A 27884-nucleotide genomic window follows, 5' to 3' on the forward strand; every position below is an offset into this window, starting at 1 on the left:
GTAGAACCCTTTCTTTATTCTGTTGTCTGCTACTGTAATCTACTGTCACATCTGTATTTAGATTGTTTACCGGTTTTGCTCATATTCTGAACATCTACAGATTTGTCAAAACAAATAAAGGATTTGCAACGTTTTTTCTTACATGCAGCCTACGTAAGTCATTATGTACTACATATATTACAGTGTCACGAATTGTAAAGTAGTCTTGGTAATCACGTGGTACATCAAGGTAACTAAAGTCATTCTGTTAAAACAGTTACAAAACTAGCACAAAATTATGACCGGTGTATGAAACTTAAACTAGAGTGAAAGAGAATCTCGCTGTTCACACCTCGAACATATATCCCTGTCTTTCATATTAGTGTGCTTTTTTGGACAAAACGATTTTCAATGCATAGTTTTTTTGAAATGGTTCAATGGCTCTGAGCACTATGGGACTTAACATCTATGGTCATCAGTCCTCTAGAACTTATAACTACTTAAACCTAACTAACCTAAGGACATCACACAACACCCAGTCATCACGAGGCGCTTTTTCTGAATATTATACGGAAATTTGTACACACGTGCGATCATATATGCGGTGAAACAGTTACGACACTGCCGTGTTTACACCAGTCAACAAGACCAGCGGAGCAGCGGAGTTGAACTGCACGCTGCACTTGTTCCCGATCAACGAAAAGCAACGCCTTGTGATGGAGTAAATAGAGTTGCGCCCTACCGAAGCTACGGTCCTGTAGTTTTGGTACAGTAAATAAATGACGTAATAAATGGCAGGATGGGAAAGGGAAAAGCATAAACGAATGTGCAAGAGAGAAACTGTAAACCGACAACTTCTCTTGGTTTTTTTTGTTTGGTTGTTTGTTTTCCACATAATTAGAACCGCACATCATGCAGTGTGAGTCCATATCCCATTTTATATCCTTACAAAATATAAATTGCATTTTATAAGTGACAAAAAAAATGATCACAGAACTTCTGAGTTTTTATGTAATCAAAGCAATTACTTTTGATGCAAGTGCAATTTACATGTGGAAACATAAAAAAAATATTGTTGTTGTTTTGTACTCAATTGAACGTTCTTCGTCATTATGAAAGGCAAGAATTTCCTGGTATTACTGATAAATGTGAAAGTTGTTAATGAATAACAGAAACATGTACCATACCTGTTCGACCTAAGTAATGAAGCAGCGCTTGAAAAAAAAAAAATTTTTTTGAGTAAGTCGCGCCTCCTTACACTGTTTGGTACATCTGTACTGTTTCTTTTACTTCTGCTGCAACATCCCTCCATTTTACGTTACAAATTAATAATTCTCGAATAAAACTTGACTTTAACGTTGACACTTTCAATTTTGCTATAAATACTATTTATTTTGATGTAACAAACAGGAAGATTATAAAACAAAAATATTCCGTAGGTTACGCGGCCTTTTATATATCTTCACTCAGTTTCCAGACGCTTCATCACTTGCGGTTTCTAGGGGAAACCAGTAAGACACTGACTGGCATATGTAAAGAATGTCATCGTTAACAGTTACCGCCCGATAAGTTTGCAACACACCTAATGTACGGATATTGCAGGTACGACCTTAATTGGCTTCAGCTAAAAGGAAAGCTATCGTATTATACGCTCACTTAAGACGGTTTGCTGCAGTCTACCGTAGTTTTACAACTCTGCTCGTAAAAGAAGTACATCTATATACAAGACTGAAAAGAACATGTTCAAGATGTGAACTGAGGGATACTCTTCCATTCTCGTTTTACTTTTATACGATCACCACATTTTTATTTTACTTCAGAACTGTTTTAGTTCAACTTGATGACTTTATCATCTTGGTGTAACACATGCAGACGACACCTCTTAACATGCTTGCCACATTCATTTATTATTCCTGATCTTGTAATGCATGCACATTGGTGACGTATGGCGGCTACAAACGGTATATAAAACTAACAAGTTGCCCTGCAACAATAATAGCTATCTTATACGATATTAAGATTGTCGAATGTGTGTTTCAGATCTGTTACATAAGATCAGGCTTAGGATATTATGCTTTCATTCCTCTCGGTATTCCCCGATTACGTGTTTCATTTGCCGCAAGACTGAGAAGGTAATACTGCTGAAGCAATCAGCGAAACCTCTCACCTTGGGGTTCTAAGCGCTACAGTCTGGAGCCGAACGACCGCTACGGTCGCAGGTTCGAATCCTGCCTCGGGCATGGATGTATGTGATGTCCTTAGGTTAGTTAGGTTTAAATAGTTCTAAGTTCTAGGCGACTGATGACCTCAGAAGTTAAGTCGCATAGTGCTCAGAGCCATTTTTTGAAACCTCTCACAGCGAAGCCATCAGTCTCCCTAAAAGTATGAAAATTTCAATTGCTAATTTCTCTGAGTCACAAAAGTATTTTTTTATTCTTCTCCAAGGATAGCATCTCGAGCGGTTTTCCATTTGTGAGTTAAGAGTTTGTTGTATCTTACAATTAGACCGTCGTACCTCACTCTAAACCCCCCCCACCCAAAAAAAGCTTCCCATCACGATCAAATTTAATTCACTTTCCAATATTCGCTTCTTCAGTGACACCATTGAGCATCACAAGTTTTGAACTATCATCTACGAAAACGTATTTGTAGTTTAAAAAGTGAGAGCCATTTTATCCAGAGTGCTCTGTTATAACGATTTTCCCGGTCCACTGCTGAAATGCAGTTGGGAATCACAATTTTTCTTCAAATTCGTTAGCTATTGTAACGAAGATTTCAGTATTGGAGTCAGCTTAAGAATAGAAGCATTTCACTGCATGATTCCAACAACAGTTTCACAGTGCGTCATATGTAGCTTTGTAATGTGCGAAGTACAAATGCCAAAAATGTGTAGCTTTCTTCCTACGCTAAGACCCACAAGAACAAGTCGATGGAGTCATAAACCGAAATTTTTATTACCTCATTACTATGGATTCATAGCATTTATTCTGAGGCTGACAAACTCATGAGATACCTCCTAATATCGTGTCGGATTTGCTTTTCCCCGGCGTAGTGCAGCAACTGAACTTATTATTGAGCCACGCTGCCTCTGCTGCCGTCCATAATTGTTAAAGTGTTGTCAGTGCATGATTTTGTGCACGAACTGACCTCTCAGTTATGTCCCATAAACGTTCGATGCGATTCATGCCGGGCTATCTGGCCGGCAAATCATTGATTCGAATTGTCCAGAATGTTCATCAAAAATTAACCGGGAACATGTGTGGTCTGGTGACATCCACATGTGAGTGGCTGCAAACGGTCTCCAAATAGCTGAACGTAACCATTTTCCAGAGCACCCAGTCCATTCCATGTAAACATCGCCTACACCATTGTGGAGCCACGACCAGCGTGCACAGTGCCTTATTGACATCTTGGTTCCATGACTCTGTGTGTTATGCGCCATACTCGAACCCTAGCATCAGCTCTTATCAACTGAAATCGAGATTCAGGTGACCAGGCCACCGTTTTCCTTTCGTCTGAGGCCCAACCAACATGGTCACAAGCACAGAAGAAGTACAGCAGGCGATTTCGTGCCATTAGCAAAGGCACTTGCATCGGTCGTCTGCTGCCATAGCCTAGTTGCTCCAAATTTTGCTGCACTGTCCCAATTCATACTTTCGTCGTTAGTCCTACACTGATTTCTGTGATTATTTCACGCAGTGTTCCTTGTCTGATACCACTGACATCTCTACGCAAACGCCCCTGAACTCGGTCGTTAAGTGAAGGCATTCGGCCACTGCGTTGTCCGTGGTGAGAGATAATTCCTGAAATTTAGTAATTGTGGCACAATACTGACACTATGTGTGGTATCGATAGCTGCGATGCCACAACCTAGGTGCGCCCTCGTAGGTTGGCACTACGAGAGCGGACGAATAACGCCGACCACAGCGCCCTCTAGCCGACGCTGTGGAGCTGGATGAGCGCCGATCCACATTCAGCCCATTTGATCACGAGTAGACGACCAAGCAACATTGTTTCTACACTCCTGGAAATGGAAAAAAGAACACATTGACACCGGTGTGTCAGACCCACCATACTTGCTCCGGACACTGCGAGAGGGCTGTACAAGCAATGATCACACGCACGGCACAGCGGACACACCAGGAACCGCGGTGTTGGCCGTCGAATGGCGCTAGCTGCGCAGCATTTGTGCACCGCCGCCCTCAGTGTCAGCCAGTTTGCCGTGGCATACGGAGCTCCATCGCAGTCTTTGACACTGGTAGCATGCCGCGACAGTGTGGACGTGAACCGTATGTGCAGTTGACGGACTTTGAGCGAGGGCGTATAGTGGGCATGCGGGAGGCCGGGTGGATGTACCGCCGAATTGCTCAACACGTGGGGCGTGAGGTCTCCACAGTACATCGATGTTGTCGCCAGTGGTTGGCGGAAGGTGCACGTGCCCGTCGACCTGGGACCGGACCGCAGCGACGCACGGATGCACGCCAAGACCGTAGGATCCTACGCAGTGCCGTAGGGAACCGCACCGCCACTTCCAAGCAAATTAGGGACACTGTTGCTCCTGGGGTATCGGCGAGGACCACTCGCAATCGTCTCCATGAAGCTGGGCTATGGTCCCGCACACCGTTAGGCCGTCTTCCGCTCACGCCGCAACATCGTGCAGCCTGCCTCCAGTGGTGTCGCGACAGGCGTGAATGGAGGGACGAATGGAGACGTGTCGTCTTCAGCGATGAGAGTCGCTTCTGCCTTGGTGCCAATGATGGTCGTATGCGTGTTTGGCGCCGTGCAGGTGAGCGCCACAATCAGGACTGTTACGACCGAGGCACACAGGGCCAACACCCGGCATCATGGTGTGGGGAGCGATCTCCTACACTGGCCGTACACCTCTGGTGATGGTCGAGGGGACACTGAATAGTGCACGGTACATCCAAACCGTCATCGAACCCATCGTTCTACCATTCCTAGACCGGCAAGGGAACTTGCTGTTCCAACAGGACAATGCACGTCCGCATGTATCCCGTGCCACCCAACGTGCTCTAGAAGGTGTAAGTCAACTACCCTGGCCAGCAAGATCTCCGGATCTGTCCCCCATTGAGCATGTTTGGGACTGGATGAAGCGTCGTCTCACGCGGTCTGCACGTCCAGCACGAACGCTGGTCTAACTGAGGCGCCAGGTGGAAATGGCATGGCAAGCCGTTCCACAGGACTACATCCAGCATCTCTACGATCGTCTCCATGGGAGAATAGCAGCCTGCATTGCTGAGAAAGGTGGATATACACTGTACTAGTGCCGACATTGTGCATGCTCTGTTGCCTGTGTCTATGTGCCTGTGGTTCTGTCAGTGTGATCATGTGATGTATCTGACCCCAGGAATGTGTCAATAAAGTTTCCCCTTCCTGGGACAATGAATTCACGGAGTTCTTATTTCAATTTCCAAGAGTGTATTTCGTAGGGGGCGAGCCACTACAGATTTTGCCTTTGTAACTTCCAGTAGTTGTTAGCTCATCTCAGCCAAAGCTAAGTAAACATTTATGTACTCATATTTTTGCCTATAGTAAACTTGTAAAATCTACAGGCAGTACCGAAGTACTTCACCTTTTCCTGCTCCTACTCGCTGCCTTCACTCTCGTCCTATTTTGCAGAAGCAGTTCACAGTAACAGATCCACGTGCCGCCTATCCAGGCGGGATACAAAACTATGCACCACGGAATACTGAATTCCCTAACGATATCCGAAATGGAATGTCCCATGCTTCTAGCTCCAACTACCATTCCACTTTCAAGGTCTGTTAATTGCCGTCGCGCGGCCATAAACATGTCGAAAACATTTTCGCATGAATCACCTGCTTACAAATAGCAGCTCCGCCAATGCAGTGCCCTTTTGTATCTTGAGTACGCGATACTACCGGCACTTGTATATGTGCATATCGATATCTCATTACTTTCTAAACATTCATGGTGGTGTCTGTTTGTTCTATATCGTGTCTCCCTACCACTTTCGCGCAACAACACTCTGAGCGTGTTTTTTAGGGCATTAACTAGTTTGAACCTGGGACCTTTTGCTGGTAAGGAGACGCCAGACCACACATGACATGTAGAATTCAGAAGAGCTCAGTGAGACTATCGATGATATAACCAAATACTTAATGATCTCAGCGTCAGCTCCACTGCACTCCCTGTAAAAGAATCTTAATACTAACTAAATTTAGTGGAAAGGGTTCAAGGCTGGCCTATTTTTACTTAGCTGGTAAAATAACGTCGAAAAAGCAGTTAAGTTTACCATTGGAAATTTTATTCTACTCACAAAACATCGTTTATAAATTGCACTATTGATAAAAGGAAATGTTTTAATACAGGATGGTAAAAACCAACTGCGTTCAACAAAAATGTGAACGAATATTCCCTGAATAGGTTTCCAAGTTCTACAATCGATCGAAGGATGACCTATGCCATATCACGTCTATAATCTAGGTTTAATTTAAGTTTCACAAAAGAGAAAACTATCAAAATGGTCTATAGTGACCCTCAATTATCTTTAAATAATTAACTAACTTGTCGTAAATTACAGTGGCTGATGTGGCTTCTCAATAACTATATAACAGAAAAATCATCGCGTTTCAGATCTGTTCTTCAAGTGGAAAATGTGAACACCATGAGTTTTAATTAACGATCGACACTAGTATTACGCAAAAAAGGGGTGTAACAGATGAGACTTCTGCAGTTCTGAGTGAAGCCTTATGCGCTCAAAAATGCGGCATCGCGTGCGTTCATTACCTTGTCGGTGTTTAAGCAGCGTCAGGGCGGCAGCGGCTGGCGCAGCAGCCATCCAGCTCGCCGTCTCGGAACTAACTCTCCTCAAACTTCTCCTTACTACAATTTCAAGTTGGTTTAAAAAAAAAAACTATCTGGCTGTGTTTTAATCTGACCAATCAGGGTCTCAATGTTAACTTTAAGCTCCGCCTACAAAAATTCTGTCTATCCAATGAGAAACGTTATACTTTTCGTGGTGGGGCAATGTTTTTAAAGTTTGCAACGTAACAGAGACGCTAAAAAGTCTCACGCTAAAACGTGCGGGTGGTGTGGTCCTTTTAGCGTTATCGTAAGATCTATACTGTTCTTCTGGAGGGCTCTATCTTTTAACATGGGCTGGGGGGTAGTTTTTGACGTACCTGAGACACGAAAAAGTCTCACGCTAAAACTTGCGGGTGGTAGTGGCCCTTTTTGTGTTATCATAAGATCTATACTGTTTTTCTGGAGGGCTCTAGCTTTTAACATGGGCTGGGGGGTGGTCCTTGACGTAACAGAGACGCGAAAAAGCCTCACGCTAAAACGTGCGGGTGGTAGACTTAGCGGTGGGCTAGCGACGTGGGTGTCCACTCCGTCCGTTATCGTAGGGCCTTCTAGCTTAAGACGGTTCTGCTCTCGGCTTCTGTCCTCGTTTCTCCCCTCGGAACTGCGTCAGCCTCACGGTGGGAAGGTACGACATGCATTTAGGCATTCTTGTGTTAGTCTGTGGTATTCCATTTGCTCACTCGTTACTCGTATTACTTTGGTTAATTTAATGTCACGATTTATTCGGAGCTATGTGACATACTACTGGATTTGCTTATCATGTCAGGGTTTTCATGTAAGGTGTTGAATTTGCCTGACACCTTACAACTTTATCACCTCAGTGTATGCAGATGTACGAGGGCATATTTTTTATTCAGTTCTCAATATCGGTTGAGGTATTAAATGTTTTTCATATTATTCGGCTGACTTTCCGCTTCGCTGACGCTATCTCGGTGAGTATGTCTGTGAGCGAGAAACATCGTGCTGTAATCGAGTTTCTAGCCGCAGACAAGGTGCCCACAATTGGAATACACAGCAGAATGATTTTATCGATATCAGTAATGCGCGATGATAGGTTGTTTGTGCTCGTGACAAAGGGCACAGTGGTGGTAACCTCAAGGTGTTTGACGTTACTCGGAGCGTTTCCAGAAGTTAGAAGCTTCGAGGATTCCACTTTGATAGTGAAGAGGTGGTGTAAGCAGAGGTGACATTCTGGCTCTATCAAGAAAGTCAAACATTGTACAGTGATTGTATCAACTAACTGGTCTCTTGCTGGGACAAATGTGTTTGTAAAAATTCGGAGGGATTGCTTGCCAGCACGCCCTCGTAGACGAATGTAACATGATAGCTTGTCCTCGCCGATCTTAAAGGATTTGTCGGAAGTATCCGAATGTGGTGTGTGGTGAAGTTCGGAACATTTGCATCTTTTGAATCCCCCATTCATTGTGTCATGACTTTGTATTTGTCTTTTTTTCCTTTGTTTGCATGAATGGTTGGCTCAAGAAGAGCTGCCTGTGCAGCGAGAAGGTACGGGCATCTCGTAGTAACGCTACGCTGGAGTTTCTGGCCCAGCGCCCGGAACTTCCTGTTATGCGACCCCTGCGTCTTCTCGTAGAAGGAGCGGACTGTCACTCGGAAACGGCCCCGGAAACGCGGGACTCCCGCTATTTTACGCACCGGACCTGCTGAGAAGTCTCTTGTTCAGTGCAGAGCCAAGCGGAGCGTACGGCTCTGCACTGTTTGTAGTAACTTAGAAGTGTTTCTGCCACCCGACCCCAGACGGCGGCGGCGTACTCGAGGACACGGTGGAGTAGCACCTTGTCTACATCTGCATCTACATCTACATGGATACTCTGTAAATTACACTTAAGTGCCCAGCAGAGGGTTCATCGAACCAGCTTCACAACAATTCTCTATTATTCCAGCCTCGAACAGCGCACGGAAAGAACTAAACCTATATCGTTCCGTGCGAGCTCTGATTTCCCCTATTGCGTTTCTCTCTATGTAGGTCGAGGTCAACAAAATATTTTCGCATTCGGAGAAGAAAGCTGGTGATTGACATTTCGTGAGAAGATTCCACTGCAACGAGAAACGCCTTCGTTTTAATCATATCCACCCGAAATCCTGTATCACTTCCGTGATACTCTCTCCGCTACTACTCAATAATTCAAAACGTGCTGCCCTTCTTTGAACTTTTCGATGAACTCCGTCAATCCTATCTGGTAAGAATCCCACACCGCGCAGCAGTATTCTAAAAGAGGACGGACAAGCGTAGTGTAGGCAGTCTCTTTAGTAGATCTGTTCCATCTTCCAGGTGCACTGCTCAACACTTTCTATGTGTTCTTTCCGTTTGAAGTTGTTCGTTATTGTAATTCCAAGGCATTTAACTGAATTTACGGCTTTTGGATTTGACCTATTTATCGTGTAACCGAAGTTTAACGGATTTCTCTTACTATTCATGTGGATGATTTCACACTTTTCATTGTTTAGGGTCAATTGCCAATTTTCTCACCATACAGATATCTTTTCTGGATCGTTTTACTATTTGTTTTGATCTTCTGACGACTTTATTAGACGATAAACGACAGAATTATCTGAAAACAACCTATGACGGTTGCTCAGATTGTCTCCTGAATCGTTCATATAGCTAAGGAACAACAGAGCGAATATACCACTATCTTGAGGAACACCAAAAATCACTTTTGTTTTATTCGATGACCTTCCGGCAGTTACTGCGAACTGTAAACTCTCTGACATAACTGAGACGCTATTCCATAAGCAAGCAATTTCGCTTCAAGTTGCTTGTGAGGTACAGCGTCAAAAGCCTTCTGGAAATCAGTTTAAAATCCCTTGTCAATAGCACTCATCACTTTGTGTGAGTAAAGAGTGTGTTTCACAAGAACGATATTTTCTGAATTCGTGTTTACTGTGCGTCAATAGGCCGTTCTCTTCGTTGTAATTCATAATGTTCGAACACAATATATTTTGCAAAATCCTGCTGCATATCTACGTTAATGATATGGGCTTTAATTTGGTGGATCAGTCATACTGCCTTTATTGAATATTGGTGTGACCTCTGCAACTTCCCAGTCTTTGGGTACGGATCTTTCGACGAGAGAGCTGTTGCAGTGATTTTTAGTATGGAGCTATTGCATCAGCGTACTCTGTAAGGAACCTAACTGGTATGTAATCTGGACTGAAAGACTTGTTTTAATTAAGTGATTTAAGTTGCTTCACTACTCCGAAGATATCTACTTCTAAGTTGCTCAAGTTGGCAGCAGCTCTTGATTCGAATTCCAGAATATTTATTTCGTCCTCTTTGCTAATGTAATGTCGGAAGGCTGTGTTTAGTAACTCTATTGTAGCAGGACTGCCATCGATAATATTTTAAATTCTATATACGACCAGAGTCACTTTGGATTTTCTGCCAGGTTTCGAACCCAGTTTCGTCGTAAAAACTACACTGAAGAGCCAAAGAAACTGGTACACCTGCCTAATAACTTGTAAGGCCCCTACGAGCACGCAGAAGTGCCGCAAAACAACGTGGCACGGGTTGACTAATGTCTAAAGCAGTACTGGAGCGAACTGACATTATGAATTCTGCAGTGATGTCCATAAATAATTTCAGTCCCAGAAAGCAGGTGTTGACAGATGCGGAAATTACCGAACTATCATTTTTAATAAGCCACAGCAGCAAAATACTAACACTAATTCTTTACGGAGAAATGGAAAAACTGGTAGAAGCCGTCCTCGGGGAACATCAGTTTGGATTCCGTAGAAATGTTGGAACACGTGAGGCAATACTGACCCTACGACTTATCTTAGAAAACAGATTAAGGAAAGGCAAGCCTACGTTTCTAGCATTTGTAGACTTGGAGAAAGCTTTTGACAATGTTGACTGGAATACTCTCTTTCAAATTCTGAATGTGGCAGTGGTAAAATACAGGGAGCGAAAAGCTATTTACAATTTGTACAGAAACCAGATGGCAGTTATAAGAGTCGAGGGACATAAAAGGAAAGCAGTGGTTGGCAAGGAAGGGAGACAGGGTTGTAGCCTCTCGCCGATGTTATTCAATCTGTATATTGAGCAAGCAGTAAAGGAAACAAAAGAATAATTTGGAGTAGGAATTAAAATCCATGGAGAAGAAATAAAAACTTTGAGGTTCGCCGATGGTATTGTAATTCTGTCAGAGACACCAAAGGACTTGGAAGAGCAGCTGAATGGAATGAACATGGTCTTGAAAGGAAGATATAAGATGAACATCAACAAAAACAAAAGGAGAATAATGGAAGGTAGTCTAATTAAATTGGGTGATGCTGCGGGAATTAGATTAGGAAATGAGACGCTTAAAGTAGTAAATGAGTATTGCTATTTGGGGAGCAAAATAACTGATGATGGTCGCAGTAGAGAGGATATAAAGTGTACACTGGCAGAGGCAAGGAAAGCGGTTTCTGAAGAAGAGAAATTTGTTAACTTCGAGAATAGATTTAAGTGTTACGAAGTCGGAAAATGGTTCAAATGGCTTCGAGGACTATGGGACTTAACATCAGTCCCCTAGAACTACTTAAGCCTAACTAACCTAAAGACATCACACACATCCATGCCCGAGGCAGGATTCGAACCTGCGACCGTAGCGGCCGCGCGGTTCCACACTGAATCAGGAAGTCGTTTCTGAAGTATTTGTTTGGAGTGTAGCCATGTATGAAAGTAAAACGTGGACGATAAATAGTTTAGACAAGAAGAGAAAAGAAGCTTTCGAAATGTGGTGCTACAGAAGAATGCTGAAGATTAGAGTGTAGATCACATAACTAATGAGGAGGTATTGAATAGAATTCGACAGAAGAGAAATTTGTGGCACAACTTGACTAGAAGAAGGGATCGGTTGGTTGGGCATATTCTGAGGCATCAAGGGAATACCAATTTAGTATTGGAGGTCAGCGTGTAGGGTGAAAATCGCAGAGGGAGACCAAGAGATGAATACACTAAACAGATTCAGAAGGATGTAGGTTGCAGTAGGTTCTGGGAGATGAAGAAACTTGCACAGGATAGAGTAGCATGGAGAGCTGCATCAAACCAGTCTCTGGACTGAAGACCACAACAACAACAACAACAACGTCCATAAATCCGTAAGAGTACGAGGGGCTGGAGATCTCTTCTGAACAGCACGCTGCAAGGCATCCCAGATATGCTCAATAATGTTCATGTCTGGGGATTTGGTGGCAGCAGAAGTGTTTAAACTCAGAAGAGTGTTCTTGGAGCCACTCTGTAGCAATTCTCGACGTGTGGAGTGTTGCATTGCCCTGCTGGAATTACCCAAGTCCGTCGGAATGCACAATGGACATGAATGGAAGCAGGTAATCAGACAGGATGCTTACGTAGGTATCACATTTCGAAGTTGTATATAGACATATCATGGATCTCATATCACTGCTACTGCACACGACCCACACTATTACAGAGCATCTACCAGCTTGAAAGTCCGCTTCTGACATACAGGCTCCATGGATTCATGAGGTTTTCTCCTTTCCCGTATACGTCCATCCGCTCGATACAATTTGAAACGAGACTCGTCCAAGCAGGCAACATGTTTCCAGTCATGAACAGTCGAATGTCGGCGTTGACAAGCCCAGTGAGGCGTAAAGCTCTGAGTCGTGTAGTCATTAAAGATACACGAGTGGACCTTCGGCTCTGAAAGAGCCCTTGTCGATAATGTTTCGTTGAACACTTGTTGATGGCCCAGTATGGAAATGTGCAACAATTTGCGGAACGGTGCACTTCTGTCACGTTGAACGATTCTCTTCCCGTTCTTGCAGGATCTTTTTTCGGCTGCAGCGTGTCGGAGAATTGGTGTTTTACCGGATTCCTGATATTCACGGTAAACTCGTCATATGGTCACACGGGAAAATCCCCACTTCATTGCTACGTCGGAGTTGCTGTGTTCCATCGCTCGAGCGCCGATTGTATCACCACGTTCAAACTCATTTAAATCTTAATAACCTGCCATTGTAACAATAGTAACCGATGGAACAACTGCGCCAGACACTTGTTGCCTTGTATAGGTGTTGCTGACGGCAGCGCCGTTTTCTACCAGTTTCTTTGGCGCTTCAGTGTAGTATCAACATCTCTAAATGCTTCTAAGCAAAACGTGATACCAAGCGGAGGCTGTAGGGTAGAAGCAGAGCCTACGTTTGTGTTACAGAACTGTATGTACAGCAGTCTGAAAAACCACTCACTGCAAAAGAAAAATGAAGATGTAAAGGAGATAAATTAAAAAATAAAGGAAGCAGAAAAAATTACTAGACATAGGCGTCATGAATATAATATCTGGTATGGCCTTCTTTTAGTTTTTCGGAGGGGTGGGCAGGCACATCAGTCTTCTTATGAATTTGATGCGGCTTGCCACGGCTTCTCCTCCTGTGGCAACCTCTTCATCTCAGAGCAGCGCTTCCTCAGTTATTTGTTGTTTACATTCCAAATTCTCAGTTGTCCCCACAGTTGCCATGGGATTGATTCCGCGATTAAGCACATGTCTGCGAAGACACTATTCATTTTTGGAATTCTGAGCCTCAGTCTATAAAAACGGAATTCTTGTAGGACCGCTTCGTCTCTCTATTGAGAACCCTTTCTCTCAGGAATTGTTAGACGAACCAAGTTCAGACTTGTGTTACATGCTACGGTTTATGGTCCTCCGGCAGCTTAAAAAATTTAAGCTCCTAACTGAATGCAGTCAGAAGACACCGTCATCTACATCTACACCTACATCTACATCTACATGACTACTCTGCAATTCACATTTAAGTGCTTGGCAGAGGGTTCATCGAACCACAATCATACTATCCCTCTACTATTCCACTCCCGAACAGCGAGCGGGAAAAACGAACACCTAAACCTTTCTGTTCGAGCTCTGATTTCTCTTATTTTATTTTGATGATCATTCCTACCTATGTAGGTTGGGCTCAACAAAATATTTTCGCATTCGGAAGAGAAAGTTGGTGACTGAAATTTCGTAAAAAGGTCTCGCCGCGACGAAAAACGTCTATACTGTAATGACTTCCATCCCAACTCGCGTATCATATCTGCCACACTCTCTCCCCTATAACGCGATAATACAAAACGAGCTGCCCTTCTTTGCACCCATTCGATGCCCTCCGTCAATCCCACCTGGTAAGGATCCCACACCGCGCAGCAATATTCTAACAGAGGACGAACGAGTGTAGTGTAAGCTGTCTCTTTAGTGGACTTGTTGCATCTTCTAAGTGTCCTGCCAATGAAACGCAACCTTTGGCTCGCCTTCCCGACAATATTATCTATGTGGTCCTTCCAACTGAAGTTGTTCGTAATTTTAACACCCAGGTACTTAGTTGACTTGACAACCTTGAGAATTGTACTATTTATCGAGTAATCGAATTCCAACGGATTTCTTTTGGAACTCATGTGGATCATCTCACACTTTTCGTTATTTAGCGTCAACTGCCACCTGACACACCATACAGCAATCTTTTCTAAATCGCTTTGCAGCTGATACTGGTCTTCGGATGACCTTACTAGACGGTAAATTACAGCATCATCTGCGAACAGTCTAAGAGAACTGCTCAGATTGTCACCCAGGTCATTTATATAGATCAGGAACAGTAGGGGTCCCAGGACGCTTCCCTGGGGAACACCTGATATCACTTCAGTTTTACTCGATGATTTGCCGTCTATTACTACGAACTGCGACCTTCCTGACAGGACATCACGAATCCAGTCGCACAACTGAGACGATACCCCATAGCTCCGCAGCTTGATTAGAAGTCGCTTGTGAGGAACCGTGTCAAAAGCTTTCCGGAAATCTAGAAATACGGAATCAACTTGAGATCCCCTGTCGATAGCGGCCATTACTTCGTGCGAATAAAGAGCTAGCTGCGTTGCACAAGAGCGATGTTTTCTGAAGCCATGCTGATTACGTGTCAATAGATCGTTCCCTTCGAGGTGATTCATAATGTTTGAATACAGTATATGCTCCAAAACCCTACTGCAAACCGACGTCAATGATATAGGTCTGTAGTTAAATGGATTACTCCTACTACCCTTCTTGAACACTGGTGCGACCTGCGCAATTTTCCAATCTGTAGGTACAGATCTATCGGTGAGCGAGCGGTTGTATATGAGTGCTAAGTAGGGAGCTATAGTATCAGCGTAATCTGAAAGGAACCTAATCGGTATACAATCTGGACCTGAAGACTTGCCCGTATCAAGCGATTTGAGTTGCTTCGCAACCCCTAAGGTATCTACTTCTAAGAAACTCATGCTAGCAGATGTTCGTGTTTCAAATTCATGAATATTCCATTCGTCTTCCTGGTGAAGGAATTTCGGAAAACTGCGTTCAATAACTCCGCTTTAGCGGCACAGTCGTCGATAACAGTACCATCGGCACTGCGCAGCGAAGGTATTGACTGCGTCTTGCCGCTTGTGTACTTTACATACGACCAGAATTTCTTCGGATTTTCTACCAAATTTCGAGACAATGTTTCGTTGTGGAACCTATTAAAGGCATCTCGCATCGAAGTACGTGCCAAATTTCGCGCGTCTGTAAATTTTAGCCCATCTTCGGGATTTCGCGTTCTTCTGAACTTCGCATGCTTTTTCCGTTGCCTCTGCAACAGCGTTCGGACCTTTTTTGTGTACCACGGGGGATCCGTTCCTTCTCTTACCAATTTATGAGGTATGAATGTCTCAATTGCTGTTGCTACTATATCTTTGAATTTGAGCCACATCTCGCCTACATTCGCATAGTCACTTCGGAAGGAATGGAAATTGTCTTTTAGGAAGGCTTCTATGTCACATAATTTGATACTCGCAATCTCACTCAATATAACCTATGAAATACTTCCAGTTGAGTTGTGTTACGACATTCGGCAAGGAGCTAGGTGTCACAGTACATTAAAGTAAAAATTCTGAAGCTTATTATACTGTAATTTTATCACATGAAAATACCTTTTATCATTTGAACGTACATTGCTTCAGTAGCCTTCAAAAGCGTTATAAACGAACATTACTGCACCCAAACATAAAATGTAGTTTGCAGTCATGTTTTAACAAATAAATAAATATGTTTTATTATATATTCTCTCTTTCTGCACATGTAAACTAAAGTCCTCAGCTCGCTTGTTTTTGTATATCTGGGCTAGTCCGAACAATTACTGTAGAGATTTTGATACGGTCTCACAATTCCCAGTGCCAGTATAATATCGATAACAGGCAAAAATCGTCGAGACCCTCGATTCCCAGGATCCGTGGACTGTATGACTACATAATTAAGTTCATACGGAACCCTCAGTGCGCGAGTCCAGTCGCACTTGGCAAACTTTTTTAATTCGTTTTCCACGTCCTTCTGTAGTAGCACATCCTACACGCTTCTGATCTCTTGATTTCCTGTTTCCACAGGCCATTATTCGTTTCCGTGCACCCGATGCACATGTTCAGAAATTTCCCCCTCAAATTAAGGCCTACGTTTGCTAGTAGTACATTGCTTTTGACGAGGAATGCTCTCTTTCGCTGTGCTACTCTGGTTTTGCTTATGCTTCGTCGTTATGCGTTATTTTGCTGCCAGGGTAGCACAATTACCTCACTTCGTGTACTTCGTCATTATCAATGTCGATGTTACATTTATCGCTTTATTTCTTTGGCCCTCTTGACTCTCAGCTTCCTTTGGTTTACTCTTGTGCCCATTACAAAGTACATTTCAAAGATCCTGTAATTCTGTCACTTTTAAAGAGAAGATCAATTGCATATGCGCATCAAATCATGATAGTCTTTCAGCCTGACTTTTAATCTCGTCCTGGTAGCTTTCTTTTATTTTCGTCATTCCTTCTTCCTTGTACGGACTGAACAGTTATGCCCTTTCTAATATGAGTACTTACCTCTTTGACTCTTTGGTTTTCCATTGCTACAATTCCCTGTTGTTTCTTGTATATATTTAATATTACCTGTCTTCCTCTATGGCTTATATATTTCTGGAAACTGCAACTGTCTTATGCCAATTTAAGTTGTCTAACGATTTTTCTACGCCGATAAAACTTATGGAAGTGCTTTGATTTTTCTTATGTGTTGCCTCTGTTATTAAGAATGGACAGAACTGCTTCTCCCATGCCCTTTCTCTTTCCTAACGCCGAGCTGATCGTCATCTAACAGAACTCAAATTTGGTTCCATTCTTCTGTATATTATTTGTGTTAGCAATCTGGATGAATGGCATATTAAGCTGATCGTGCGATAGTTACCTGCCTTTGGTGTCTTCGGGATAACATGGATGAAACTTTTCCGAAAGTCTTATGGTATATTTCCAGTCACATAGATTCTGCACACTAACTCGAATAAATGTGTGGTTGTTACTTTTCGCTATAGCTAGAGTAATTTCGAAGAAATGTCTTGTTTGATCCTAAGTCTTCGAAGACTCTTTCAAACTCTAACAATAGAACCTTCAGTATGAACTATTAATTCTTCTTCTATCACGTGATTAAACAATTGCTTTCCCTCGTAGAGGTCTTCTGTGAAGTCTTTCCATCTTCCTTCTCTCTGATCTACAATTAGCAGTGAAATTTTGACGTCCTTGCTCATAGTTTCACTGAAAGTTACTTTGACTATGTGCTAAACCTGTCTTTCCGAAGACCATTTCCATTTCGATTCCTTCACATTTTTCCCGTAGCCGTATCGCTTTAGCTTTTCTAGGCTTTCCATTTACTTTATTACTAATCTCCTTATCTTCTTCTCAACATTTATGTATTCCGTTCTTTCGACAATCAATTGAAATATGTCTTTCATTACCCATAATTTCTTCTCTGTTACCTTCCTTGTGCCTATATTTCTCTGACCAACGCCTGTGATATCACTTTTTGGGAACGTCCATTTCTCCTGAACTGAATTGTCGTAGGCAGTCTCAGAGAACATGACTCACTGACCACCATTCCTCAACACTTCAGGTTCTACGTACACAGTGATTATCCCGTGTGATTATCTTAAAGTTCAGACTAGCTTTCATCGTTATTAAATTGTGATCTGAATATACATCCACTACTGCTTTCACCTTAAAATCCAATGTGTGGCTTCAGAGTGCATGTTTCATCATACTGTAATCCTGCTAATATCTTTCTTTGACTCCATGCGTTTTCCAAGTTTACCTCTTTCTCTTGCGATTCATGATCATTGTGTTTCCTATTGGTAGCTGAAATTTACTGTAACATTCAGAGTGTCTTTCTCCTCTCCTATTCGTACTAGCGAATTCGTATTCTCTCGTAGCTCCGTTTTCTATTTCTTCTCCACTAAACGTCTTGACCCTCCTCCTCCCCCCTCCCACCCCGTGGTTATTAGAATTTCATCCCTTGACATACTGAGTTATTCATCAATGTCCTTATCTAGTGTACCTTTTCATTTTCTACTTGCAATGTATACCTGGACTATTCTTGGCCCTGATTGCTGTCCATTCTGGTGAGAACAATGGTATCAGTGAACCGTTCACATGGAATCACTATTTGTCCTATCATCCTGTTCATAAGGATTCCTATTCGCGTTATACCATTTTTCACTATTGTTAGTTTACATTCTATTCATCTGACCAGAAATACCTTCTTTCCATTTCACTGTGTCGAAGCTGAACCTTTACAATTGCCTTTTCAGATTGTTAGGAGAGGTATAGTTTTTACAGGAGAACAACGGGTCCACACAGTGAATATAAGAGAGAAACCCTGGTGGTATTTTGAAAAGTAATAGATGCTACTGAAAAATTTCGGAGGAACGACATTTGCGACAGATTGCAGAACGATTCTGCTGCCGCCGACGTACGAGATGCGACAATAAAGTAATGAGACTGATGTGAAAAAAATGTTGCGTACCGTTTTAGTCAAGTCTAGTGTTGTCTCTTACAAAGTAATTCCCTTATGTTGGCACACACTTTTTCCAGCGCTTCTTCCATTGATGGTAACATTTCTGGAATTCATCTTCTGTAATATCCTCCAAGACCTCGTTTGAAAACGGTGTCCCTTGACCGCCATTTTGACTCTTGGAAATAGAAAAAATCGCACAGAGCGATATCTGGTGAATAAGGTGGCTGTGGTAGTACTGAAATTTGTTTTGAGGTTAAACATTTCTGTACTGACAGAGCAGTATGGGATGGCGCATTATCGTGATGCAGAATCTAATTATCAGCAATGTTCGCACGGACACGAAGAACTCTTTTACGAAGTCTTTCTAAAATGTCTTTGTAGTAACATTGGTTAACTGTTTGTCCAGGAGGCACACACTCTTCATGAACAATTCTCTTGCAATCAAAGAAGCACACAAGCATGCATTTCACTTTTGACTTTGAGATGCGAGCTTTTTTTGGTCTGGGCGATCCCTTTGAGCACCATTGCGAAATTCGGCGTTTTGTCTCTCGATCGTACTGAAGAAATCAACTTTCATCACCAGTGATAACACAGCTCAACAATTCTGGATTGATTTCCGTTTGCTCTAACAGATTGGCTACCACATTTTTCCATGTTTTTCGCTGTAGTGGTGTTAGATTGTTGGGACCATTTTTGTACAAATCTTTCTCATACCAAGATCTTCAGTTATTGTTAGATGAACCGTTTCTCGATTGGCGGTCAGTTCTTCTGCAATCATTTTCACGGATAATCTTCGATCAGATCGTACGAGTTCACGCACCCTGGCCAAGTTGATATCGATCCGTGAGGTTGGTGGTCGTCCACTGCGGTCTTCATCTTCAACATTCGTTCTGCCTTCACTAAACATTTTATGCCAACGAAAAACTTGAGCTCTTGACATAACCTCCTCTCCAAAAGCCTTCTGAAGCTTGCCGTAAGTTGTCGTCGCGTTTTCACGCAATTTAACCCAAAAAAGGCATATTATTGCGAAATAAATACGGTTCCATTTCCGTGACGAGAGACACAAACATGTGTTAACTTTCTACAGCACAACTCAGGACTGATTTGCCGCTTCGACTAGAAGCAGCTTATAGACCAAGGTCAAAGATATTGTGCCTATGCAAGCCTGCAGGGTTGCCACATCTTGCAAAGAAATTCAGTCTCATGACTTTATTGCCGCTCCTCGAATATCTCTCATAAGCAAAGCGACGATAAGAAAAAATAAATGAGGACAGTAATTTTTCTCTCGTTCTGTTCGCTAGTGGAACAGGAAAGGAAATGACTAGTAGATGTTCGTGGTATCCTTCGTCATTCATCATACGGAGGCTTGGGAATTATATTTAGCATTTTCTCTTACTATTAATGCAAATTGGTGATGTCCCAGGCTGATGAACAATACTCAAGAAATTGTCGTACAAGCGTTTTGTAAACCAATTCTTTAGTGGATGAATTACATTTTCTTAAGATTCTTCCAATGAATAATGACACCTGATTTCGCTGCTGTTTGTTTAGTGTGAATACACTTTACATAGCTGCAAGCGGTTTCTCCTAGATGTCTTGCAGTGGTTAATGTTTCCAATGATTTGTCACCAATAGTGTGATCTTATAGTACGGATTTATTCGCTTATTTACGCGTAACATGTCACATTTATTTACGTTTATGGTGAACTCCTGCAATTTGCTGCAAACTTCTGGGGTTGCTACCGTCTTGCAAAAAACTATCTGCGTACAGCCTCATGGGGCTTCCGACATTATCAACTAGATCATTTATATAAACTGCAGACAGTAACTGTGCCATCACACTGTCTTGGATTTCTCTTGAAATCGCATTTACATTCATTGATTTTTTTTACTGTGAAGATCGACATGTTGAGTTCTGCGTACAAGTAAGCGCAAAGCCCAGTCACAAATCTGGTTCGGTATTCAGTGAGTTCGCATTTAGTTCTATAAACGACAGTGTGAAATTGTAACATACGGCATCTGGAAGTCAAAGAACAAATTTTCATCTTAGGTGTCAATGTCTCCGGTGCTTTTATAAACCGCAGGACAATTTCTTAATCCACCATCTTTTATTGCCGGACGCTGTGGCCGAGCGGTTCAAGGCGCTTCAGTCCGCAACCGCTGCTGCTGCTATGGTCGCAGGTTCGAATCTTGCCCCAGGCATAAATGTGTCATGTCCTTAGTTAAGTTAAAGTAGTTCTAAGTCTAGGGGACTGATGACCTCAGATGTTAAGTCCCATAGCCCTTAGAGCCGTCTGTTATCGGGTACATGACAGATTTCGGAACACTTAAGGTTCCGTTATGTGATGTAAAAAATAAAATCACTTACGCACTTGACATCATCCTTTCCCCAGTGCGTCATGGAACTAAAGGTTCAGCCTGAAGAATGTAAAAGGAACAAAAATTCCATCGTTTGCTCCATGCTGCGAGACTGTACATACTAAGAGGAAAAGGTATGACAACATCGGGATGAGGATTCCGTCAGGTCATGAAGTGGTTGTATTTTTTACCCTAGATGATGGAAGTAGGTGATCCGAAACCGGTCGTGTACTCAACAAAAGATTGTGGATTAAGCAACTGTCTTGCGGTTTCTTTATTTTTCTAACTCTTTTCCAGTCAGTTTGTTTTTGAAACAAAATGGCGGAAGTCTTTCTCTCAATGATTTTTTTGGGACAGAGGGGGTGTGGGGGGCAGGAATCTGAATTTCGTGTTTGTTGCTTTGTATGATGCCAGCTTCACAACAAAAAACACAAAAAATCTTCAAAATTTTAGTATCTTTTTGAGTTTTTTTGTTTATGCGTCTAAAAATATGCGTTTCTCGAAGATGGACACCCTGTACCAAATTGGAGCAGACAAAAGTTTATATGAAATGCTGTAGTCAGGTTTGATTTTGTGATGAACGGAATCGACCTAAGAGCACACTGAAAAACAACGATGTTTTGGCCCTCCTGTGAAAACGTCAAAACGCCCACTCCCACCTCTTACAAGACTGCACATGTTACTACCAAAAGAGACGTCCATTTTATTAAATCTTCTGATAAGGAAAAATTCCTTCTGTGACCTAGAGTCAAACAACCTTCACACCTATTCATTTGCTACATTACGCTTAAAAGAACTTGTTTTTATTGAACTAGTGGGAAAACATTACAAAATTATATTTACAGCGTATTGTGTACATGACAATAAATGGAAACATGAAAATGAAATCCGAATGTAGAAATGTACATATGTCACAAAATGAGTGACTATCTAATGTAGTATTGGGTAATCTCTTCGAGTATGTTCTCTTTCTGGAAGAGAAAGAAGGAATTTAGTGGTAGAATATGTATACAAAAGACAGATACGTTTTATACGTTGTATACCGAACTGTCGATGAAGAAATATTTGTACTGATATCAAGTGTGCAGTTTTTTACTCGTCTCCGTCTGACCGTTGGCAGCCGAGAAAACGTTTCTTGGCCATTAGAAGATCCAGGTAAGCGGATATTGGGTACTGAAAGGTCCAGGCAAAGCCTCAGGGGCTGTGGATGTTTCAGGCTGAACAGTGCGTTATTGTTCTGCAACGTAGCTCGGCGGTACGTAAGAAAAATAAGTGATTTCACCGCTGGCTGTTGCGGTTCTAACTTCCATGGCAGAAGCTGCAAAAGAAGGTGTGAAGTGTAGGTAAGGACGGCATTACACTATCATATTTCTTTGTCAAAGTCGACATGTCAAATAAATTTGATGGTGTACTGGGGAACTCTGTCAAATCTTGCCTGTCGTCAAATAAATATGATCAAATCTAGGGCCTTACTGTAGATTTGATCACAAAAGTCGCCTGTCTTCTGTTGATAGCAGTGTGACATTTTACCACTAGGAGCGCTAGCATCGCTGCAGCGTTCTGTCACCAGTAGTGTGTTTGTAAACATCTCTACAAAGTTTAATTCGCGTGTGCTCTCAGCTACAAAATTAATAGAATGTATGAAGCTGATGAGGCGCTTTACAACGTGAGGCATCCTGAGTACTTAAATAGATTAAGAAGACTGGAGAGCTGCAAAAAAATTGCGGAGTTCATTAGCTGTGAGATACGACTCCGGTGTGAGGCTGACGACATAGAAAAGAAAATTAATGGCCTCCGCTCAAGCTACTCTCACGAGAAACAAAACTAAATACCTACATATCTATTTCATTATGTATATATTCTGAGCTATCCAGCCTTCTTAATCTATTTTTGTAGTCAGGATACCTCACATTGTAAAGCTCTTCATCAGCTTCATACATTTCTATTAATTTCGTGGTGGTGGGACACAAAATGTAATTATTATTTTGATTTACAATAAAAGTAGTTCTTAATGCAGATAAAGTGTATTGAACATTTATTCACTTTCTGATGATGGTCTTTTAGTGCTTTATAAATTGCTTCACACGTTTCAGTTATTATTTTAGTTAATGTGCTAGCAAGAAATCGGAGTGTTACTGTGAGCCTGTCTTCTGCACATATAGCAGTTCTTATGTGTGTACTGCGCTTTGTGACATGATGAGAAATTTCACTGAGCAAATACTGAAACCTATGCTCATCCATTCTTAAGTAATTTGTGTAAGACTTGACGTCCTTCACTAGAAGCTCACGTAACAAATTATACTGAATGCTTTTATCGTCTCGTCGTAAAACCCACGGCTTCACCCAGGTACGTTTCTTTTTTTCCCCCGCTTGTCTTCCAAATGCGCACACAGTGCAAATGTGGTACATGCAACTCTGGCGTATAGTAAGTTGTTGTCAGTCATCATGAAATATGACGAAAAATATTATGGCAGTGTAATATCCCTTTTTAGCGCATCGTCAGATATCTTTGTCAAACAAATTTGACGAATATTTGGTCATATCTTTGATATGATAGTGCAATACCGGCCTAAGAAGGTGTGTGACGACCTTCCTATCGAATTGTAAAAAGTAATATTCCAACAGCCGTTATTTTTATAGCTTTTTATTTAGGATGCCAGTTTCGATTCCTCAGTAGAGTCAATCACTCTACTGATGAGTCGAAACTGGTAGCATAAATAAAAAGCTTTAAAAATAACGGCTTTTTACAATTCTTCAACCAGCTGGCTTCCGACACTCCATAATCGCAAGATGGAGGTACGTATACCTTCCCATCGCGTGATACGTCACGGTGCTGTTGTGCAGAATTGTGGTGAAACTTGGTGCCAGTGTGACATCGTTAACACACGTTATACTTCACATGAACTTCTGAGCTGTGGCGTTTTTCTCGCATGTGTCGACATATCTCTTTACGAAGCATCGCCCAGCCCGAGGGCGATGTCGCATGTCGTCATTCTTTGGCGTCATTACAGAGGAACGTTGTAGCCATCTTTGAGTCAAATTTCAGACTGTTACGTCAGAATGGGAGACAATTACAACGTTTCGAAAAAGTGATCCTTTAATTGTGTTGCGCAGTGTATTCCGGATTCGTAGTCCGCAATAAAACCACTACATACTAACGAATTCTTTACACCCTTAAATACGGCGGCCCCACAGTATGTCATCATTAGGACTTATTAGCGTATTGACACCTTATGAAAAACGCCGTTCACAAAAACTTCTACAACTTACTTATTGTTAAATCGAGAGCTGATAGTTATAAAATACACTCCTGGAAATTGAAATATGAACACCGTGAATTCATTGTCCCAGGAAGGGGAAACTTTATTGACACATTCGTGGGGTCAGATACATCACATGATCACACTGACAGAACCACAGGCACATAGACACAGGCAACAGAGCATGCACAATGTCGGCACTAGTACAGTGTATATCCACCTTTCTCAGCAATGCAGGCTGCTATTCTCCCATGGAGACGATCGTAGAGATGCTGGATGTAGTCCTGTGGAACGGCTTGCCATGCCATTTCCACCTGGCGCCTCAGTTGGACCAGCGTTCGTGCTGGACGTGCAGACCGCGTGAGACGACGTTTCATCCAGTCCCAAACATGCTCAATGGGGGACAGATCCGGAGATCTTGCTGGCCAGGGTAGTTGACTTACACCTTCTAGAGCACGTTGGGTGGCACGGGATACATGCGGACGTGCTTTGTCCTGTTGGAACAGCAAGTTCCCTTGCCGCTCTAGGAATTGTAGAACAATGGGTTCGATGACGGTTTGGATGTACCGTGAACTATTCAGTGTCCCCTCGACGATCACCACAGGTGTACGGCCAGTGTAGGAGATCGCTCCCCACACCATGATGCCGGGTGTTGGACCTGTGTGGCTCGGTCGTATGCAGTTCTGATTGTGGCGCTCACCTGCACGGCGCCAAACACGCATACGACCATCATTGGCACCAAGGCAGAAGCGACTCTCATCGCTGAAGACGACACGTCTCCATTCGTCCCTCCATTCACGCCTGTCGCGACACCACTGGAGGCGGGCTGCACGATGATGGGGCGTGAGCAGAAGACGGCCTAACGGTGTGCGGGACCGTAGCCCAGCTTCATGGAGACGGTTGCGAATGGTCCTCGCCGATACCCCAGGAGCAACAGTGTCCCTAATTTGCTGGGAAGTGGCGGTGCGGTCCCCTACGGCACTGCGTAGGATCCTACGGTCTTGGCGTGCATCTGTGCGTCGCTGCGGTCCGGTCCCAGGTCGACGGGCACGTGCACCTTCCGCCGACCACTGGCGACAACATCGATGTACTGTGGAGACCTCACGCCCCACGTGTTGAGCAATTCGGCGGTACGTCTACCCGGCCTCCCGCATGCCCACTATACGCCCTCGCTCAAAGTCCGTCAACTGCACATACGGTTCACGTCCACGCTGTCGCGGCATGCTACCAGTGTTAAAGACTGCGATGGAGCTCCGTATGCCACGGCAAACTGGCTGACAGTGACGGCGGCGGTGCACAAATGCTGCGCAGCTAGCGGCATTCGACGGCCAACACCGCGGTTCCTGGTGTGTCCGCTGTGCCGTGCGTGTGATAATTGCTTGTACAGCCCTCTCGCAGTGTCCGGAGCAAGTATGGTGGGTCTGACACACCGGTGTCAATGTGTTCTTTTTTTCCATTTCCAGGAGTGTATGTTCATTTAAAAGCAAAAAGCCTTACAGAATTCTGGTAAGTATGAACATAATCTCAAATATGAAGATAACTTTGGCAATAGGTTCAGGACAGAACCTGCAGACCTGTGTATTTTTGACCTTTGAAGACCTAAAAATATCCTCAAATACGCTATAGTACGGTACACCATAAAATTGCAAAAAGCCAACAAAAGTGTCACTTACTAAAAGCAGTAGCTTGCATGCGTCAGTGTTTTTTGATGATTTGTTTACGTTTATAGTCGAGCTAAGAAAGCCCCACAATGTAATGCTCTCGACAGCGTAAGATTGCAGTGAGGTTCTTCCCGTTAAAGAAACCTATCTACCAGATTTTAGACTGCTGTGTTTGTTCCAGTGGAAGAGTGTAAATACCGCTGGAAAAACATCAGAGATACATTTATGAGGCGTAAAAGAAATAAACTGCTGAAAGGAGCCTCACGAACACGAAAATCAAGAAAGTGGTGTTTGGAGACACTCCTCGAATTTCTCGACCAAATTGAGTATCAAAGAGAGTAAGTGAATAAAGGAACGCCAAATTTTTTAACTGCTCTTTATGAATCTGAAATGATTTATGACAGATTTGTATAAATAATAAAGAATTCTTTCATCTTTGTAACTTCCTACATATTTAGGACTCAGAGGTTAGCACGTCCACATTTAATACTGTTTCTAATAGCAACTATTTTTACAGGCTTTCTACAGACGTCACTACAACTGACACTGAAGCTGGTGTCAAATGCGAAAACCATCAAACTGAGGCTGGAGGAATGGTTGTAGGTGCAATAACTGAAGCCTCGGAAACTTCTGCTGATACCAGCAGTGTTGATGCTGACATTAATGAAGCTTCAGCTGAACGTCAAGTCGAACAGTGTTACGGTAATGATCAACAGTCCACTGACAGGCGGAAACAGACAACAACGAGATCCGTGGATAATGTGACTGAATTTTTCATAACAAATCCCGCAGAAAGATCGAAATTGCTGTCTACAGCTGTCGGCAAGGGAACCGAGGAAAACGAAATTGACACGTTTTTCAAAAGCATGGCGATATCTGTTAAGAAACTGTCTCCAGAAAATCAAATTCGTGCCAAAATACAAATCTGTAATATCGTTGGTCAACTCGAGTTGGACGAAATCTCTTCTGGAAATTCAAGTGTTTCAGTGTCAAGAAATTACGATCGACATATGCCCAGACTAGCTTCATCTATGTCTGCCGCTCCAGATACGGCCTCAGCTTGCCAGCCTGATAATAAGTTACACTTCATGACAAATGTGCCTGGACATAATGTTGATTGAATGATCTTTCCATGGTTTGCTACGTAGGAGCTAAAGTAAACCCCATAACTCTTACTACAGTTATATAAATGAGAAAAAGAAAAGACATAAAATACACTCAGTACGTAATAAATTCTGGTAATAAGAAAGGGGTATCTAACAAGTTTAAAACTGTAAGTAATGTGTGTTCCCTGTATCAAAGGATGGTGTTAAGCTGCTATCTCCCAGAGGCGCTACCTGTCATTTTATGCAACATACCTTCTTCTCTATGAAACAACCAGTCTCTTATTTTTAGTTATAGTGGCACGAAATACTGTATATCACGATTTCTGTATTTCACATTATGTAGACTACAACATCTTCGTATCATCTTGTGCGCTATTTCCACCGAGAAGCGTCCCGACGGTGCTAACGTGCGTCATACGATTCGTGTAGGATGCTTCCAAAAACTGACTCCTTGCCACGTTTTCCAATTCTGTCCAAATCTGGAGAGAGCGGGCAACCTAGAGTAGTCACCAGTGGCTTCTCCGCTTATATGTATCCATGCACACTACTTATATTATGCCACTTCTATGATGAATTGCTCTTTATTACTTACAAGTTATGTAATGGTCGATCATTAAACGAAAAGGAACGTGTCCAACGCATCATGCTTCAGAAAACGTCTCTCCATAAGAATAACTTGAAATTCTTCTACATCCCTTACCAAGTACATGAGCATCGATTCTTTTGAACTTCGTTAACACACCCCTCTTCCTGAAGAAAATGCGATACCATCCATGGGCGGATCCAGAGGAGAAAGGGCGGGGTAGGGGTTAATGGTGGCCATTACACAAAA

The 27884-nt window shown here is 42.7% G+C and overlaps 1 protein-coding gene across 2 annotated transcripts in view; it reads left to right on the top strand.

The window, feature by feature from the left end:
* Nucleotides 1–27192, top strand: part of LOC126278222 (uncharacterized) — a 67152-nt gene extending 39960 nt beyond the window's left edge. For both annotated transcript variants that reach the window (XM_049978201.1, XM_049978200.1), the window contains exons 2-3: nt 26128–26284; nt 26464–27192. In XM_049978201.1, the coding sequence (XP_049834158.1) occupies nt 26128–26284; nt 26464–27067 (761 nt within the window). In that variant the 3' untranslated portion in view covers nt 27068–27192. The remainder of the gene's footprint in view (nt 1–26127; nt 26285–26463) is intronic.
* Nucleotides 27193–27884: the final 692 nt, after the last annotated feature.

This window comes from Schistocerca gregaria, chromosome 6, assembly GCF_023897955.1.
Source record: "Schistocerca gregaria isolate iqSchGreg1 chromosome 6, iqSchGreg1.2, whole genome shotgun sequence".
NCBI classification, from domain to species: Eukaryota; Metazoa; Arthropoda; class Insecta; order Orthoptera; family Acrididae; genus Schistocerca; species Schistocerca gregaria.